We start from the raw sequence: 18,963 nt of genomic DNA on the forward strand, positions 1-18,963 counted from the left end.
ACAGGCTGCCAGTCCGCCCTCCTGCCGGCCACGGCCCCTCTGCCAGCACTGGGATGTCACACAGCCCACGGTTTGCATCGGTTAAAACCGGGCCTCGTCTGAGTGCTCCTTTCCCTCAGCGAAGTATTGCTTCTACTCTTCTGCATCGCTGACAATTAGCCAGTGCTTGTGATTCCGTCAGAAACTGCCCGGGTCGCTGACCTGTGGCCCGTCGTTAGGGAAAGCTTGCTTGGGGCTCCTGCTTTCTTCAGAGGAGGCGCTGACGACTGGATGTTTGGGTTACATTTTGTAGTTTTAACAACATCAGCCTCTAATTCAAGGGTTTGAAAACTCTTTGGACACAGCCAGTGGTATGCTCTCAGCGGGGCTCTTTGCTTGCTTAGCAAGCTCCCACCGTGGCGGCTGACTGCGACATCGCCGTGCATCAGACCCTTGGATTTGCGTCCTGTACCTTCTAACCGTGTAATCGCCTTTGCGCATTTCCTGTTTTCAAGCATTTGAGCAACAGACGGCCATTTGTCAGAGAAGCGTGGTTTATGGGATCAGCGTGGAGATTTCTCTAGCCCGGGATACTCAAGTTGACGATTTCACCCTCTTTTCTTTCTCACGTTGAGCTTTTTCAGCAAATAGCCGGGTGGACGGTAGCCAGAACATGACTGAACCACTTGAGTGAATTGTGCGCTCGCAGCCAAGTAGAAAGGAGCGTTTATTTCGTCAGCCTTTTAAACAAAGTTGTTGGGTTTTTTTCCAGTTACATTTTGTTTTTTTTTCCTACTGATTTGTGTGGTAAAAGGAAGTGATTTGCTGCCCAGCTTCACACAATGACTTTGTGGCACAGCCAGTCGGAGAACACAGAACTCCTGGCCCACGATTATTTCTGACTGCTACTACTACCAAACCAAAAAAGAAAAAAATCCATTTACCCGAACAGTTCAGCTGGCATACCTAGCACTGTGCTGACTAACAATTCCTACAATGACTGAGGTTCCTGATTTGGTTCCGAAAGCACTAAAAGATTTTGAAATTACTTTTGAACCATCAAAGAAATACTAAATGATGTTCAGCCTAATGTCAAATGTATTCCATCATTTTCCTGTCTGGAGGCTTGCTTTTTTGCACTCATGCCTGCCTCGCGTGGGTAAGAGAGTCACTCCGAAGCATGTCCACGTGACCCTCCCTTTATGGGTGACAGATTCCTCTTTAGCAGTTCATTCCTGCCCTGTGGCTCCTCTTAGATCAGGTCGCCCTAAGAAACTTATTTCTGTTTTTTTCTACTCAGAAAAAGATTTGTTTTTTTTCTTACTGCCTTCCTACCTCACTGCCTTTGTATTTAGTGTCAGAAATCAGCTCATTCTTTGAAATTAGGCACCCGCCTGTAGGATCTAATATGACTGTCTAACTTCCATCATTTAAATTCACTTGGTTCTGAGGCATCCCGGTGGCTCAATTGGTTAAAAGTCCGACTCCTGATACAGGCTCAGGTCATGATCTTGCATTTGCGATCTCACAGTCATGAGATTGAGCCCTGCACTGGGCTCCTCCCTGAGTGTGGAGGCTGCTTGGGATCCTCTCTCTCTCTCTCTGTCCCTCCCCTGCTCACTCTCTCTCTCTCTCTGTCTCTCTCTCAAAATAAATAAATTCACTTACTTCCAACTCTGCATTTACAGATGGTAACACCTAAATGTAGAAAATATTTGATAAACTGGAATTTATCCCCTCATTTTTTCTGCCAGTTAGGAAAAGGGAACCTTGAGAGTGAAGGTAGAGAACTATGGTAAGATTGAACTGAACAGAGAGGTCAGTGACGTTACTACAGTAGCATTTATTTATATTGCTCTTACAGTTAGCATTCAGTAAGGGCTTGCCTTGTTTGCAGTCTCTCTGTCCAGACAGGGTTCTCCAAAGATGAGAAACCCGGCACAGAGAGGTCCTATGAGAGCACGGGACTCAGGACATTGGATAAGAGTCCAGGTTTATTGAGTCACATTTGGAAGTTTGAAACTCAAGAATCTCTATACGGAAGGTATTTTCTGGATTGATACTCTCTGGATTCTTCCTAAATAAAACTTAAGTAGCCATTAGATACCCAGTAAGATTGAGCCTAAGAATATGAGGCTATTAATATTATATTATCTTATAACCTATGTAGGATTTTTTTCTCTCTTTGATGTTCTGTAAAGTTCTATAATTCTGGAGCTAGAAGGAATCCTTTGAGATGAAATGATACAACCTCTCCGTTTTATAGGTGAGGAAAGCACTTTGCCAAGGTCGGTCCCCCACTACGCTTGTATGCCTGCCTACTCCCACCCCGAGGCCTGGAAATCAGGTCGCTGTGGAATCGGAACGCATGCCTGCTGACCTCCACATCAGCTGTTTTCACGTCAGGTCACCTTCTTCTAAGCTGAGTGAAAGGTTACAGAAGTAGAAGGCCAGTGTCTCCCTTTCCCCCCTTTTCTGGCTGCATAATAGAGTTGTACTTGTCTTTGATGAATTTTTAAAAATTTGAAGTTGAAGCGATGATCAATAAATGTAGTTTGTCCAGCAGAGGCCATCTGTCATGGTTGACAGCAGGGGACAGAAGTGTCCCAGGTGGTGGTGGTGGCCAACAGGACGAGAAGACTTCAAACAAGGCAGACAGCTTCTTTGTTCAGAGGGAGCCCTAGGCAGGCAACATCACTTGTCGAGTTCTCTCGCTTCTCAGAGCAAATCCTTTGAGATTCAGCTGCCACATTCTCAGCCGGGAGAGTCTCAGGGTCAGGATGTCCCTGGAGAGGGAGCTGTACTGTTGACAAAGGACAGGGGAGGGAAAGGAGCCAGCTGAGGTGCCACACCACAGCTCCACGGTCTTCGATGTGAGCTTCAGCCGTCAGCTCCCTCCTTCCAGCCTCCCCCCAGGATCCCTGCCTGGAGATGGGGCAGGAGAGACGGAGATTTCCAGAGCTTTCCGTATAGCTTTCCATTTGTTCAGCACAGTTTGCTGAGTAGCCGGTGCCATGCTGGGCACCAGGGACGGAAGGTGTGTGTGATAGCCATTGCTCCAGCATTCACAGAGCTCAGAGGCCAGCAAGGGAAACAGATGTGAAAGGCATCCTGTGTCTTCTCCATTCTAAAATGCTTTTTCCTTCACATTTTCATTTTTCTGAAGTCAGGAATTTCTTGCACTTGTTTTGTATCTTTGATGCAGTGATGTTTCCCTGTTTTTTTTTTCTATACACTTTGAGAGTGGATTTCAAAATCTGTGGTGCTTTGAATCAAGAAAATACCCTGGTTTAACAAATAATCACAACTACCATGGGAAAACCATAGGACGCAATAAACTCCATTTTAACAATCCTAGACCTGAAGTGGCGAGCGTCAGGATGATTGTGCTCCTCCCAGGAATGACCAGAGGAGACCACAAAGCACGTGGGTGTTGGTACCTAGGGAGTATGTTCAGGGAGGGAAGACCATACTTTGAGAAACCGCTGCAGACTCTCAAGAGGTCGTTGTAACTCGGCCGCACCTCAGAATCCCCTGCGGAGCTTTTACGTAAAACACACCCCAGACGGATGAGATCAGAACTTCTGGGGATGGGACCCAGGCCTCAGGAGCTTTGAAAGCTTCCCAGCTGATTGTCCTGCACATTCACGTATGCCGACCAAGGCTGGGGCGGGTTGAGGGCAGAGCGGTGCTCCCAGACTGCAGCGGGCACACAGATCCCCTGGATCCTTGAGAAAATGCCGATTTGGATCCAGCAGGGCTGGAGACAGGGAGTCTGAGATTCTGCATTTTTTTAAAATGTTTATTTATTTTGAGAGAGAGAGACAGAAACAGTGCGAGTGGAGGAAGGGGCAGAGAGAGAGGGAGACAAGGAATCTGAAACAGGCTCCAGGCTCCGAGCTGTCAGCACAGAGCCCGACACTCGGCTCGAACTCACGAACCATGAGATCATGACCTGAGTTGAAGTCGGACACTTAACTGACTGAGCCCCCCACCCAGGCAGGCACCCCTGAGATTCTGCATGTCTGAGTCCCAGGTGACGCTCTGCTGCTGGTGCAGGGACCACATTTGACAGAGAATGGAAAGACATAGAGCCAATCCAGACTTGTCAAGGTAGTGAAAAGTGGCCCCGCAGGCTTTTTTTCCTTTTTTCTACAAGACCACCTTCTGCAATGGTTCCCAGAGTCAGTCCGCGGACAGGGCCAATTGCATCAGAATTACTTAGGTGAGGCTCAGGACTGGAGATTCGAGGACACTGATAATAATATTATCAGTGCTACACGTGTGCAGGGCTTTTGACGTCAGTACCACAGTTTGTAATCCTCACTCCAGCTCTGTGAAGTAGCTGCATGCTTTGATTTAGGTTTCAGAAGCTGAGGCCTGAAGAATTTGTCTTCTTTGCCCTAGGCCACATGTGTAGTAATCTCTGCATACTCTCTGTAAAAGCTTCCTGGATGCTGATGTTTCATCTCCCGTGGAAAAGGAAATCTCAAAGACATTCTGTAGTTCCTGAAATGATGGTCATATGTTTGGCTCTGTATTGAATTAAATCCGAATCTGTCTGTGTGCATTGAAGACATGAAATGGATCTAGGCAGAAATCTTCAGTGTTAGGAATAAGAAAATTTCACATAGGGAAGGTAGCAAGAAAAGAATATCCTTGGAATAATACAGTAATTGTCTGATAAGGCAGTAGTAAAATTCCTTTTCAGAGATTTTTACTGAGCACAGATGAAGGCTAATTAATGGTCCTTCGTAGGAAATAGGAAAAAGTTATACACTGGCAGGGAAGGACAGATACCATATGTTTTCACTCATATGTGGATCAGGAGAAACTTAACAGAGGACCATGGGGGAGGGGAAGGGGAAAAAAATAGTTAAGGACAAGGAGGGAGGCAAACCATAAGAGACTCTTAAGTAGTGAGAACAAGCAATGGGCTGATGGGGGCTGGGGGAGAGGGGAAAGTGGGTGATAGGCCTGGAAGAAGGCACTTGTTGGGATGAGCACTGGGTGTTATATGGAAACCAACGTGACAATAAACTATAAAGAAAAAAAAAAGTTATACACCAATACAATGAAATGCCATCGGCCACTATTGACAGTGGTTGTAGAATGACATTTATTGGCAGGGAAGAGAGTTCACAGTAGACTAAGAGATATAAAACAGTATTTAGAGCATGATATAATTTTTCTTTAGCAATAAAGTTATACTAAAATTAAAAAATTCTACAAGAGTTACAGTAATAAAGTATATTTATGCAAAGAGGAAATTATGGGAGGTTATACACCAAGGTGTTGATGTTGGTTTTCTCTGGATGGTGACCTAGAGTCTGATTGGCCTGCCTTCCTTCCTTTTGTTTCCTTTCTTTCCTTTCTCTGAATATAGGTTAAGCTTCTGTTTTGTGTCTAACATATTGAGCATTGCAGTAAATGAATGGAAGTGTTTGGGCTGATCGCATTCTTATAAAACTAACTGATCTAGAGTAACTGAAATTCTGCCATGTTTTTATTTAACCCACAAATACACCTATAAAGGAAACCTGTGGGTTGACTTACGTTTCCCTCCCAACCATCTTTCTTCCCTTCCTCCCTTTCTCTCTCCTTTCACCCACCCACCCTTCTTCCCTCCCATCCATCCATCATCCACCCATCCACCCATCCATCTTTTTATCATTCAGCATGCATTCACTAAGTATCTGCTGTGTATATATGAACTGATCATGGGGAGATGAAAAAGATACACCCTGTTCTTTAGATACTCACTGCTTCCCTTTTTAAGATACAGTTTTTGTTTTGGTGTAATTTTAGATTTGTAAAAAGTTGAAAGTACAGTGCAGGGAGGGTTCCCATACACCGTCTCCCAGTTTTAGCTTTCTGTACTGTAACCACCATACATTAGCATGGTACCTTTGTCAAACCCGAGAAGCCGGCATAGGTTACGATTACCTAAACTCCAGACGTTCAGCTGTTAACCAGTTTTCTGCACATCTTCCTTCTGTTTCAGGAGCCATTCCAGGAGACCACATGCACTTTATTGCCATGTCTCTTTGGTCTCCTCTGCTCAGTAGCAGTTTCTCAGGCGTTCCTTGTTTTTGATGACCTGGACCATTTTGAAGAGTTTTGGAGAGTTATTTTGGTAGAATGCCCCCTAATTTGGATTTATCTGATGTTTTCGTATGATTAGACTAGGGTTATGGGTTTTGGGAAAGAGTGCCACTAAGGTAAAGTACCCTGGTCATCACATCTTACAGGGGCTACCTGATACTTACATGCATCCTTGATCATGTTAAACTTGACCACGTGGTTAAGGTAGTCTTTACCAGATTTCTCCATTGTGAAGTTACTGTTTTTGTCTTTGGAAGTGGGTCACTAAGTCTGGCCCACCTTCAAGGAGGAGAAGGATTAACCTCTATTCCTGGAGGGGGCAGTATCTGTATATACTGTTTGGAAATCTGTAAAGAAGACTTATCTCTTCACATTCATATATTTGTTTATCCCATCCCTTATTTATATCAGTTTGGACTCATAGGTGTTTATTTAAGACTTTGGCCTATAATCCAATACCATGTTATTTATTTTATTGCTTAGATTTTTCCAGTCTTAGGCATTGAATGCCGTTTCAGTTGGTTCTTGTGTCCCCTTCACATGCCCCTGTGCTTTTGTTTGTTGAGCACTTCCTTTATTATTTTTTTTAAGTTTATTTATTTACTTTGAGAGAGAGCACAAGCTGGGGAGAGGCAGAGAAAGGGAGAGACAGAATCCCAAGCAGGTTCCATGCCCTCGAGGCAGAGCCTGGTGTGGGGCTCGAACTCACAAACTGTGAGATCACTCAAGAGTCAGACACTTAACTGACTGTGCCACCCGGCACTGCCTTCCTTAACTCTTTGATAGACAAGCTGCTTCAGGCTCTTCGTGTATTGTCCCTGTCCCTGTCCTAGAGTCAGCCATGTGTTCAAGGAGTCCTGATTCCTTTTATGGGAGGATGGTATTTAGAAATTAAGATCTGGGTGCTACATGCCCCTTGTCTTTTGAAACGAAGAAAAAAAGTGAAAATTGGTATATATAATGTACAAATTGCTATGGAAGCACAGCAGACGGAGCGATTGTTCCCACCAAAGGGAGTCTTCACTGAAGAAATGGTATTTGAATTTGAGTAGAGTTTTCCAGACAGAGGTCAAGGTGGAGGGAGTTGGAGGGGGAAGGAGTGGAAAGAAATACATGTTAGCAGTATCAAGAGCATCTGACTGTAGACTTATAATGGTAGTGGCCCTTCTTTATTTTCTCACTACATAAACATTAGCAGTTTTCACAAATTGTTATCTCTTTATAAATAGAGGACGGTCGCTCTGTGAGCCCTGGCAGCTGACTCTCTTCTCGCCCCCTGTTTTCCCACGGAGTCTCTCTTCCTTTTAAACGTACCTAGTTCCTACTCTGCCGGGCCCACCGCAAGGCATTGGTGTGGTGCAGAGAAGGATTGGATAGCCCCTCCATCAAGCGGTTCTGGGGTCTGGTGTGAGCTCCTTTTGCTTTCTTCTCTGCCCTCTAGCCCTTCATCAACTGTCTAATTTGTTAATGCTTTTGCCAAACGGCAGATTAAGGCAAGAGGAAGTGTTAGCAGTGTCTGCACTGCGAAACTGACACTCTATTTGACTCACTCAGCAAGTCTCTTCTGTTCACAGGTAACGATTGGTGTGTACGATCCCTGTAACTTAGCCCAGCACCCTGGATGGCCTTTGAGGAATCTTTTGGTCCTTGCAGCTCACCGATGGTATTTACATGTGTGTGTCTGTGTCTGTCTGTCTGTCTGTCTCTGTCTATCTGTTTTTGACCTTGTGTCCGCCTGTATCTGTGTCTCCTTTTTTCCCCAAGTGCATTTTTTTTGTTCATTTCTTGCATAGAAACCAGATAATAAATCAATGAATGAGTCACAGTCCAGTCCATCAGTGATGAGCCCCCAAGCAGGTGTGTTATGGAGCTGCAGGCTCTGACCATACTGCAGCAAAGATATTTCAGAGTAGGGCGGGGTAAGCCGGAGGTCCCAGTCCCCAAATCCTCCAGCCATTCCCTCCAGCTATCTGGGTCACTCTCAGATAGGATTTTCCTACTGCTACCATCTTCTTTTTCTCCTGACCCTAAAATAGTGAAAACAGAGTGTATCTAAGAGCTCTATGCATTTGAAAAGATGCTCAACCTCATTAGGCATTATGGACATAAAATATAATGAGAGACTGCTCAGTAATAGAGATACCGAGGTACCATGCTGAGATACTACTACATGCCTGCCAAATGACTTAAAAAAGATGACAATACCAAGTGTTGTCAGAGATGTGAATCGGTTGAAACCCTCAAACACTGCTAGAAAACTGGCAGCCTCCACCAAAGTTAAAACTATCTGTGGCTCAGTGATTTCCTTCTCAGATATATAATGCACAGAAATGTGTACTCAGCTACAAAGCAAACGCATGTGCAGGAATTTTTATAGCAGCTTCATTCTTAATAGTCCAGCACTGGAAATAACCCAGATGTCCTTCAGCCGTGAAGTGGATAATGAATTGTGGTGTAATCATTGCGAGGGAATGTGGTGTTGTATTGAATCTGAGTGAACTACTGATAACATGTATCAGCACGGGTGTCATAATGTTGAGTGAAATGACATCATGTTGAGTACAATAAGCTGGACCGATGAGAATGCGCACTCTGTGATTCCTCCTACGTGAACATGAGACCGGGCACCGCCCAGGAACGGACCTAGACAGCGGAGTGGTAGTTACTCTGGAGGGGGGTGGGCAGTGACTGTGAGAAGGCATTGGACGAGCTCCTTCATATTTAAGATTTGTGTACTTGTCTTTGTATCTGTTTTACGTACATAAAAGTGCTTAAAACAAACGAAGATAGTTAAATTATAGTTGGTCCCCAGGGGAGAATGGTTACACTCGCTTATCCAGCGGGTGAGTCTGTAGAGCGCACACAGCCTTCCTAACTGCTACTGACTGCAGTGCCGTTTCATAGAATAGGAGGTCAGAGAGGGAGAAGGAGGCCCAGAAGACACCCTGTATGTCTTAGAGGTTCTTTTTAACATCTTGTAAGCTCTTTCCCCTGCATTGATGATTCATTGGTCAGAATTATTTATTTGCAACGTGATTGTTATATAAAATTCACTTAGCAATCACAGCCAATTCATTGTTCGACCTCTAAACATTTGGACAAAGGAGAGCATACTTGGACACGTTCAAAATCTCTCAGAGGTTAAGGCCATGTCCCAGGGGCGTCAGGGAGGCATAATTACAATGCATTGAATACTCTCCAACTGCTTTTGCCGCAGCTCTTATGAGAGCTCTTTCTTTTCCTTCCTTAAAAACAAAAATGAATTCATTAAAACCTGGCGCCTGACATCAGGAGCAGCAGTTTCCAGTCTGTTGAAATCCTCTGCTTCCGGGACCGCACCATGCAGGGTGTGAGAGACATTGCCCACAGCATCGTCTTCGAAGTGAAGCTTCCCGAAATGGCATTCAGCCCAGGTAATTTGCCGGTCGTTGAGAATGCATGTAATTATCATTTATCAGAAGAAGCCTCAGCAAGTTTAACGTTACTCTCATCCCTTCACAATGGCAGCAGAAGATAGAGGAAAGCACAGTCCCTACCTCTCTGCCCCTGGGAACGCCTCCCTGGGACGGAGGCCACACTCCGCTATTCAGGAAGCAACAAAGGTGCAGATTGTCCTCAGGAAATTTCCTCCAGGCCTTTTTTTTTTAATCTTTCAGACTTGAGGATTTTCTTCCCCCTTCCTAGGTTTTGTTTCATATAAAATGTTTATTCCTGACCTTTCTTAGAGAAAGAATGAAGTATTAACATACTTACAGATTTATTTGTTGCCCCAAGTTTTGTGTGGTCCTGTTCTCCCCATAGTAAACCAGTTAGCACACATGCCCTTTCTTCTTCCATGTTTAATACTCTTACTTGACCCTGTGTGGTAGACGTTGGCTATTACCTCTGTAAGTTAGGAAACTTGGGTTCACGGGGATTTTATAGGTGTGCGTGCGTGTACATACACGTATATATTTATATACATGTCACAAAGTAGAACACGTCCTCAAATTCAAGTAAAATAAAGATAATAGTACCCGCCTCATGGAGTATATACCCTGGGATAAATCTGTGTCCCGTGTAAAAGAACGCAGTGTCTGGCATAGGCATTTAATACAAGCTCATTTATGTTAACTTCCTGTCTCACACAAAGCCCAGCACTCTCCAGAACGTTCCCTCAGACTTCTATGACCTACGCGCTTTCCAGGCTACTTTTGCGTCCACTGTTTAATCGGCCCTTCACCGCGTGTGTGTTGTGCCGAGGCACGCTGCTTTCTTTAGAGTCTGGGGTCATGTGCTCTAGACTGTGTGTGTTGGAGAGGGCGGTGGTGACATCGCTTCCGAGATGTCATTTCTAGAGTGCAGAAGTCAGGTTTCAGGGTTGACCGTGACAGGATTTTATTGGCGACTCTTTGCCGCAGCGCTGATAAATGTCTTAAATAGATTTCTCGGGAAGCTTGAGGTGGACTCGGCTTGGTTAAGCAAAGGAGGAGGCTGTAAATTGTAAGCTGAGAGCCCTTGGAAATTCACTGCTTCCCCGCTGTCTTCAGATGCTTGCATTTGTTATAGCACCCTCTTCTGGCACATTCTGAATTAGCGTCCATGGCCTCTTTGGTGCCATAACCTTTGTGTTATTAAGCTGCAGTTTGTAGATAGTTCTCGGGGAATGGGTGAGTTAACTAACCAGTAAATGTGCCTGGTCTCTGCCCCACAGGCCACCAGATGCCTTCCATACTTCCTCAGTCTTACCAGCCACCCTCCAGAGGAGGGACTTTTGTTTTCATTTTTATGATAAAGTCCTTGGATGATTCTTCCTCCCCACTCCCAGTTACCTCGCTGATGCATGGTGAAGCTGGCAAACTCCAGAAACACCGCACATTTCCTTTTGTAAAAGATGTTTCTTGTCATCCAAGGCTCTTGTATTGAGCCTTTGATACATCTTTTTTCTGCTTGATACTGAGTGCACACTGTTTAATTTAGGAAAGGCAAATTTTCTTTCTTTTTTCACATAAATTAATATCCCCCTTTAGCTACAGGTAAAACTTTAAATAAAACTTTGTAAAGAGTTATTCTGTAGGATAATGTGAACTCAGCATATTGATACGGTGGTAGTTTATATTTTTTCAAAGACATCCTATAGTTGCAACGGCAGTGGTATAAGAAGTATGGTTCTGGGGCTCCTGGGTGGCTCTGTTGGTTAAGCATCTGACTTCAGCTCAGGTCATGATCTCACAGTTCATGGGTTTGAGCCCCGCATCGGGCTCTGTGCTGACAACTAGCTCAGAGCCTGGAGCCTGCTTCAGATTCTGTATCTCCCTCTCTCTCTGACCCTCCTCTGCTCACGCTGTCTGTCTGTCTGTCTCTCTCTGAGAAACAAATAAGAAAATATTTTAAAAAGTATGGTTTTAAATATCCTCCACCATCTTTTGCCTCTCGTGGTGCAGCAAAGCCCACTGTCCACTGTTGATAGAAAAAGTATTCTGCCAGCTGGCAGAAGGAGGCAGCAGACTCTGCTGAGAGCGGGAGAGCCCTCATTTTCATTTACATCCTTGAAGTTCTCCACCTGATTGTTTGGCTGTGAGAAAACAAGACCTAATGATCCCCTAAAAGTTTTTTTTCTATTAATTTGGGGCATGTCTTATGGATGTAATTTGTATAGAGGCAAATAGGATAGATTAAATATGTTTTTTCATTATTAATAAGCTTGAAGTATATCTAATTTTCTTAGCAACGGTGGTAACATTTTGAGAGCAGAGATGTTTTCATTTGAAATGAGATTTTATTTTGTCCCATGACTTCTTATCTGAAACGGGAGAAAGCTTAGGTCAGAGCTGTTAATTGCCGAACTAGACTGTGTGCTTTTGAAGTTCTTTTCAAGTTTTCGGGTTCTATATTAGCAATGCCTTTTTTTAAATTAAATGTAAGACTGGCGAGGAGAGCAGACAAAATATGAATTGCTAACATGTCTGAACTCCTTTCTCCAGAAAAAAAAAAATNCGAACCGTGAGATCATGACCTAAGCGAAAGTCGGACGCTTAACCAACTAAGCCACCCAGGCGCCCCAGAACTCTTAACCTTTTTTAAGAACTCAAATCTATTATGTCACTTTTAATTTTTTATTATATTGAAAAAAACCCACAGCAGAGTGCCTGAGTTATAATGGTAAAGGACATTTATTTTCTGGCTTCTTGCTGTCAATGATAAGTCCAGCCATACCGGGGCCCCAAGTAGCTTTCGAGGATAGTTGGCCCCAAGATTTTCCATTGGTCATTGTATCGCAGAAAGGAAAGATTGTGTCAAGGAAATCTACACCTTCTAGGGCCCATAATTATATTGAGCAATACTATTTTAAAGGTCACCAGTGAAAACGTTCCCGAGGAAAGGAAAATAGACGTGTTGACAGCAATCCAAAAGCAGGAGAATGGCCAAAGGACACCGGAATACAAATTAGAAACACAGACTTCTTCCCAGTCGTCCTGTACATCCTTCAGTCCGGGAGTTTCTGTTCCTTCAGAGCCTGTTGCTTAAGGCAGACACTGGAGGGGACGCTGGCAGTGTAGATTGTGACCAAGTGAATTCCCTGATAAGGTGTAGAGGCTTTACTGTGAATCTCAGGCACCTGGTGAGAAAGGGAGTACAACAGAGGTCCTAAGATGTGAAGAGGGGAGAGAGTGAGTGGCCCCCCATTAGCAGGTTTCCACCAAGGAAGTCAGGTTACCATGAAGGTAAGAAAGTGCCAGGAGTGTTCTACAAAGCAAGTGAGACTCGTTGGAGGATTTTGTGATAATAGAATAGAGCCGCCACAGGATCCTTGTCCCCGGAGAGCGTCGCCTAGAGCACACTTCAAGAGTAGGCACTGGAAATCCAGAGGCCCCCATAGCGGAGATGAAAACAGGTTGGTGGAGAAGAGAGAAGTCAGGGAAGGGGAAAGACGGACCAGATAAGGATGAGCTTGAAGGAGAGGGCAGCTTCCCAGAGGGACAGGATAGGTGCACAGAGATAGGGTTGAGAGGCTGAGCAGAGCGATGCGATAAGGATGAGGAACAGAAAGGATGCCCTGAACGTAGAGGTTCAAATCCTGATGGCAACCTGGGCGGAGACTGTGCTGCGGTCATGCTGGCCAGTCTTCCGTGGATAAGGGAGCCTTGCACGGGTTCTACCTGTGCCAGGTTGGGTTGTCTTTCTGAGCAGCTTCCAGGACCTGCAGACGTTGAGGCGGCTCAGGCCAGAGCCACAGCTATTTCTGAAGCCCCCCTACAGGAAAACCCTGCTCGGGTCTGGTGACCTCTCAGCCAGGGTCCCAATAGTAGAGGAAGACGGTGAGCAGTTGTTGCAAGTACATGTAAATTCAGGCCCCTGCACCGCTTTGAGAAAGAAGTGAACCAAAAGCTTATTTAATGTGTGGGCCATCTTGCTACTTGACTTGTTTTATTCTTCCCTCCTTCATTAAACAAACTGTTTTATTTGTCTTAAGATTGTCCCAAAGCAGTTGGATGGGAAAAAAACCAGAAAGGCGGCATGGGACCGAGGATGGTGAACCTCAGTGAATGTATGGACCCTAAAAGGTATAGTTCTGGGAGCTGTTTTCTCCAGTGGGACCACTGGTAACGAGGACACATAGCAGGTTCCGTCGGGCCAACCACATCGTTCAGCTCAGTTCCGGGCGGGGGCGGGGTGTGTGTGTGTGTGATTCACGGTGACAGCCAGTGTTCCTCCACTCTTGGCTCCCTGACTCTCACTGGCGGTGAGAGTGAATGTCACTGATGGAGATCCTGAAGGGCGCACAGTTCATCTGCTCTTCTAGACATTATAAGTTTTGTTCTTGCTTTGAGCCGAGATTCTCAAACCTAGTTACAGAAACCTACTAACTTTTAGTCCTTATTCATGGCCTTTTCATTTAGTCCCATGAGCCTACATTGCAGGGCATTATCAGAAAGATTTCAGAGAAACCAATGTTGTATTTAACGGATAAAAGTGCACCCTGTTTTGAGGGGCTGTGGGAAATATCTCTCGGTTTTCAGTGTTAGGAAAACATTTCCTCTTCAGTAGCTGGTGTCTTCTTTATTTATAGATACAATGACTCCTATAAGTGGTCACGCTCCCATTTTCACTTTGGCTGCTGGGAGCTCGGTGTCACGTTTGTGGCCTGTCACCAGCAGTCACGGAGGTCTGCAGGTGCACACGTGCTGTGCTGTTTCTCGTAGCTGTTGCCCGTAAGCTTCAACTTATTTTCCCTTCCATCTCCTTCCGCTTAGTTAGGATTTGTTCGTCATCTTCTCATTCAGATGATTTCTGTCTTTTTATGACAAGATTGGGGCATGAATGAGTGACTGCAGGGATAAATAGTTCTGTCATTTTCCAGGTTAGCTGAGTCATCAGTGGATTTAAATCTCAAATTGATGTGTTGGAGGTTGGTGCCTACTTTGGACTTAGACAAGGTTGTGTCTGTCAAGTGTCTGCTGCTGGGAGCCGGCACCCTGGGCTGTAACGTAGCTCGGACACTGATGGTAAGTGGTGGGAGCCGAACGGGACCTCTGAAGCCGTAGCATCTCCCCTTAACCTAACTCTGCCAGATTGGTCTCCACCTCCCAGACTCCTTCCTCCTCTTTCCCTCCCCTCCTTCCTTCTTCCCTCCCTTTCTCTCCCCTTCTTGTTTCTTTCCTTAGTTCTCTTCTTAATTATAAAAGGAATTTATACCGCCCCACACTCAGCCTCTGGCAAAGCACAGCTCCGTTTCAGTCCCTGGTCCGGTGACCTCGGCCTCGTGTGGTGCAGCTTGTCGATGGTCTTGGGGACCGGCTGCTCCTGCAGGAGACGGTTAGTAGCTGTGGGGCAGAAGAGTGGGATGTTGGTGGAGAGGCTGGAACTGGGTGTGCGTTCCCTGCCTCCCCCCTGCTCCATCCCAACATCTGGAAGAGTTAAATCCAAGGAGGGGACCAAATTGATGGCATCATAGCCCTCGCACAAGTCTCCCCTCTGCTCTGGGAGAACACGGTCAGCATCCCTTCTTGGGCAAGGTGTGGTTTCTGTTATTAATTAATAAGCGTACATGTTTTTTTTTCTCAAAAAAAAAAATAAAAGGAATTTATACTTTTATCATAAAGGAGAAGCGGAAGGTCTTCGTCCACCCTCCTCTCATCCCATTTCCCAGAATTCAGCAGACTTCCTGGAATAATACACAGTGTGTCCTTCCCTGATGGTTTCATAGACAGACTTGCAAATAAAAAGAGGGACATTTGTCGTCTTTGCTGTCATTTGTTTTTGCAAAACTTGGATCATAGCATACTGTCTATAATAGGTTTTTATTCTTAACTCAGTAGAAAAATAATTGTGGCTCTCTTTCTGTATGTTCCATATTTTGTGTATGTAGTATACATATGACTCTATCCTCAGTGTATTTCAGTTTCAAAATATTTTTTGAGATGCTGTTGAAATGAACATTTTTAGATCTTTATATACCTGTGAGATTATTTCTTTAGGCAAAAATCCCTACAATTATTATGTTAGAATGTACTGTGTGTTGTATGTATACTACATGTATATGTGTGTACACTGTATATATATGTGTGTAGTATATACACACATACACGTATATGTAAAATATGTATTATGTACAATATGTATATATGTTTTTTAAACTAAATTACCTTCCCAAAACATTTTACGAGTCTGTACTTTTTATTTATTTTATAATGTTTATTTATTTTTGAGAGAGAGACAGAGAGACAGAGCATGAGTGGGTAAGGGGCAGAGAGGGAGAAGGAGACAAAGAATCTGAGGCAGCTCCAGGCTCTGAGCTGTCAGCACAGAGCCCGACGTGGGGCTCAAAGTCATGAACTGTGAGATCATGACCTGAGCTATGTGGGTGCTTAGCCGACTGAGCCACCCAGGTGCCCCACGATTCTGTACTTTTAGAAACGTATACAAAAACGGAACTTTTTAATTTGCATTTCTTTTACTAGTGAGGGTGTGTCCTTGATGTTGTTTCCTTTGTGAATTTTATTCTATTCATGTAATTTCATAATTGATTGACACAAAATACATATGATAGAATACCGTATGTATTTTTCATCTTTTAAAACTCTCTTTATCTTTTTAAAAATCTTTCCTCATTCCTAATGCTGCATAGGTATGTTTTCTCTTTTTTTCTTATTCACACTTGCCAGAGAGGCTTGTCTGCTGTTTCAGTCTTTTTGGAGGGCTAAGTCCTTGATTTATTTATTAGTTCTATAGTTTTTGTTTTTGTTTTGTGTTGCTTTCAGATTCATTAACATCTAGTTTTATCTTCATTAATGTCTACTTTTATCTTCATTAACATCCTCCTCTCTTTGTGGAATTTATTTTATTATTCTTTTTTCTGGCTTCCAGAATTAGGTGCTTAGGTCTTCTTAATATTTTTTAAAATGATAAAGTCGTTGGAGACCCACTGTAGAAAATGTGTGAAGTATAGAAGTTATAAAGCAGGAATAGAAGATACCCATTTTCCTACCACTTTTTCACTTATTTCCTTTCAGTGTTTGTTAAATATATATTTAAACATTTTATTCAATGTATAGTAATACTCTTTGCTAATTTATCTGTTGACCTTGTAAACCCTTTCTCATGTCATTAAACATGCTTATAAAGCATGTTTAGTGACTATAGAATATACTTTCTATGATGAATATAATGTGCTGAGACACTTCCCTAATGGTAGGCATTAATATGTATCCAATATTTTGCAACTGCAAATTACGTTTGGACCATTTTTGTTCATGTTCAGATTACTTCCTAGGATAGATTGCTACAAGTAAATCATGAACATTTGGAAGATTCGAGAAACATATTGACAAATTTATTTCCCAGAAAAATTAGATCAGTTTACATTTTCAACCCATGCAGTAGGTTTTTCATCTCCACTTCCTCACTGATACTCAACTGAGTATTATCATTTTCTTTAATCTTTACAGATTAGCCCTTTAAACTGCATAGCATCCCAGGAAGCCACAAGTTAGGTGGCTCACCTCTGGTGTGTTTGTGATTTACCTGGCTTGCTTCCCACTGCCCAGTATGTCCCAGGCTGCCTTCCTTGCTGAATGTAAAAGTACTTCAGAAGTAAATGTTCCCAAACCCAGCACAGGTCACTTTTGGGTTTTCCATCTCTTTGTTCTACCTCCACGGCAGACTGCTTAGCTGGCAAAAGTCACGTATAAACCTGGGTGGGTAGACCAGAGTGTACCAGCGGGCTTTCAACCTAAACTATGCTTTTGAAAGGATGGGATCCTGGCCTGTCCTTCTCAACCCTGAAAATGAATCTTGGGTTCTAGTTGACTGTCCTCTGGGAACCAACAGTCGAGTTGAGTTTCAGAGTCCATAATGGAAGGCTATTGAAATAAGAGAGAGAGCAGAAGCAGCTTTGTAGCCGATCACGGCAGGGGCTTCTCCTTACATCACTGTGCCTATTTGTCATCTGCTGAGACGAACACACCGCACCTCACCATCTAGAAAGCTGTCATCTTCATTTGGTGGCAACTCTCAGGATCTCATCCCTTTCCCACCGTTAACCAGATCCACGACCTTAAGTGATTTCTGGGCCACACGTTGCATATCTGTAAATCAAAAACAGTTGACTAAGATGTTAGAGATACCACATCTCAGTTTAAAACTGGGTGGTTCTATAATACTTTAAAGGAATTCTAATTGAGTGTATAAAATCATGCAAACTATTTGAGAGAGTATAGACTTGTCCCCTGTATGACCGAATATTAATAAGTAGTACAAAATCTTCTGCAACATTATGCAACAGGAAATAACTTGTAAGTCATTTTTCTGAGGACTTAGTTCAGGCTTTAAGTGAGTTTTAATGTGAGCTGTATTTGCATTTAATTATTCATTAAGGGAAAGCAAGGGCATTTGGGGGCTTATCGTTAATCCTTTTAAGACAGCAAGGTAGATACTTCTCATGGGACTCACCTCCACATCTTCCTCTGGTGCCACCAGAAAAATAATGACTTATTAGTCAGACCCACTCTGACAAGTCTTAGATTCATTACTGCAGGAAGCCAGGCCCCGGGTGTATAATTATTTTGTCTTTTAAAGGAAGCTGACCCTCTGTTGATCAAAATCTGCATTTGCACAGTTGAGTTGCTGAAGTTTCCTGTATTTTGAGGTTCCCAAGCTATCCCAAAACGAAACCTCTTTTAGCGACTGCAAGAGAGACACCCTGTACAATGTTCATCAGAAACACACCATGATCTCTTATTTCCGTGCAGGGCTGGGGCGTCAGACACCTCACATTTGTGGACAATGCCAACATCTCCTACTCTAATCCCGTGCGGCAGCCCCTCTATGAATTTGAAGATTGCCTAGCAGGTGGTAAGCCCAAGGCCCTGGCTGCAGCTGATCGGCTCCAGAAAATATTCCCTGGAGTGGTATGTTGATGCTGTTGGGAAATGTTGGAGGTTTTCTCCTGTAGCTTCCCATGAGTAATCTTGGGGAATGAGGCCCTGTGGTCTTGGTAAAAGAGAGTCAGACGTTTGTCACTTGCTACCTGGGCCTTCATCATATGGCCAAGCCTCTCTTCATCTCAGAGAGGGGGATTAAAAAGCAAAACAAAACTCTTATTTCTCATTGTGAAAATAAGATGACGAATGCGTGAAAAAGTGTTTTTGTAAGTTGCAAAGCATTACCTGAGTTTGAGCTGAGGAATTTGGGAGTATGCATGTATTTATATACAACTTTGTTAAAAAAAGATTTATGATAGCTCAGATATAGGATACTGTTCTTCCTCCATCACCAGAGTACTTGATAGTTACTGAATACAGGTTTATGAAATTAAGTTGAATGGAAGTCTGTGCGGAATGTGACTGAATGCCTAACTTTTTACCTGAGCTTCTTCATTGAGTTGCATTGTTCCCTTTA

The 18,963-nt window shown here is 43.7% G+C and overlaps 1 protein-coding gene across 5 annotated transcripts in view; it reads left to right on the top strand.

The window, feature by feature from the left end:
- ATG7 (autophagy related 7) overlaps positions 1–18,963 on the top strand; it is a 239,614-nt gene that overhangs the window by 33,168 nt on the left and 187,483 nt on the right. For 4 of the 5 annotated variants that reach the window (XM_077751556.1, XM_077751557.1, XM_077751555.1 and 1 more), the window contains 5 exons: positions 7,659–7,747; positions 9,376–9,497; positions 13,538–13,628; positions 14,426–14,570; positions 18,315–18,473. In XM_077751556.1, coding sequence (XP_077607682.1) covers positions 7,659–7,747; positions 9,376–9,497; positions 13,538–13,628; positions 14,426–14,570; positions 18,315–18,473 — 606 coding nt within the window. The remainder of the gene's footprint in view (positions 1–7,658; positions 7,748–9,375; positions 9,498–13,537; positions 13,629–14,425; positions 14,571–18,314; positions 18,474–18,963) is intronic. The other variant, XM_077751558.1, reaches the window with a different exon arrangement.

Source organism: Crocuta crocuta, unplaced genomic scaffold, assembly GCF_008692635.1.
Source record: "Crocuta crocuta isolate KB4526 unplaced genomic scaffold, BGI_CrCroc_1.0 scaffold69, whole genome shotgun sequence".
Taxonomy (NCBI): domain Eukaryota; kingdom Metazoa; phylum Chordata; class Mammalia; order Carnivora; family Hyaenidae; genus Crocuta; species Crocuta crocuta.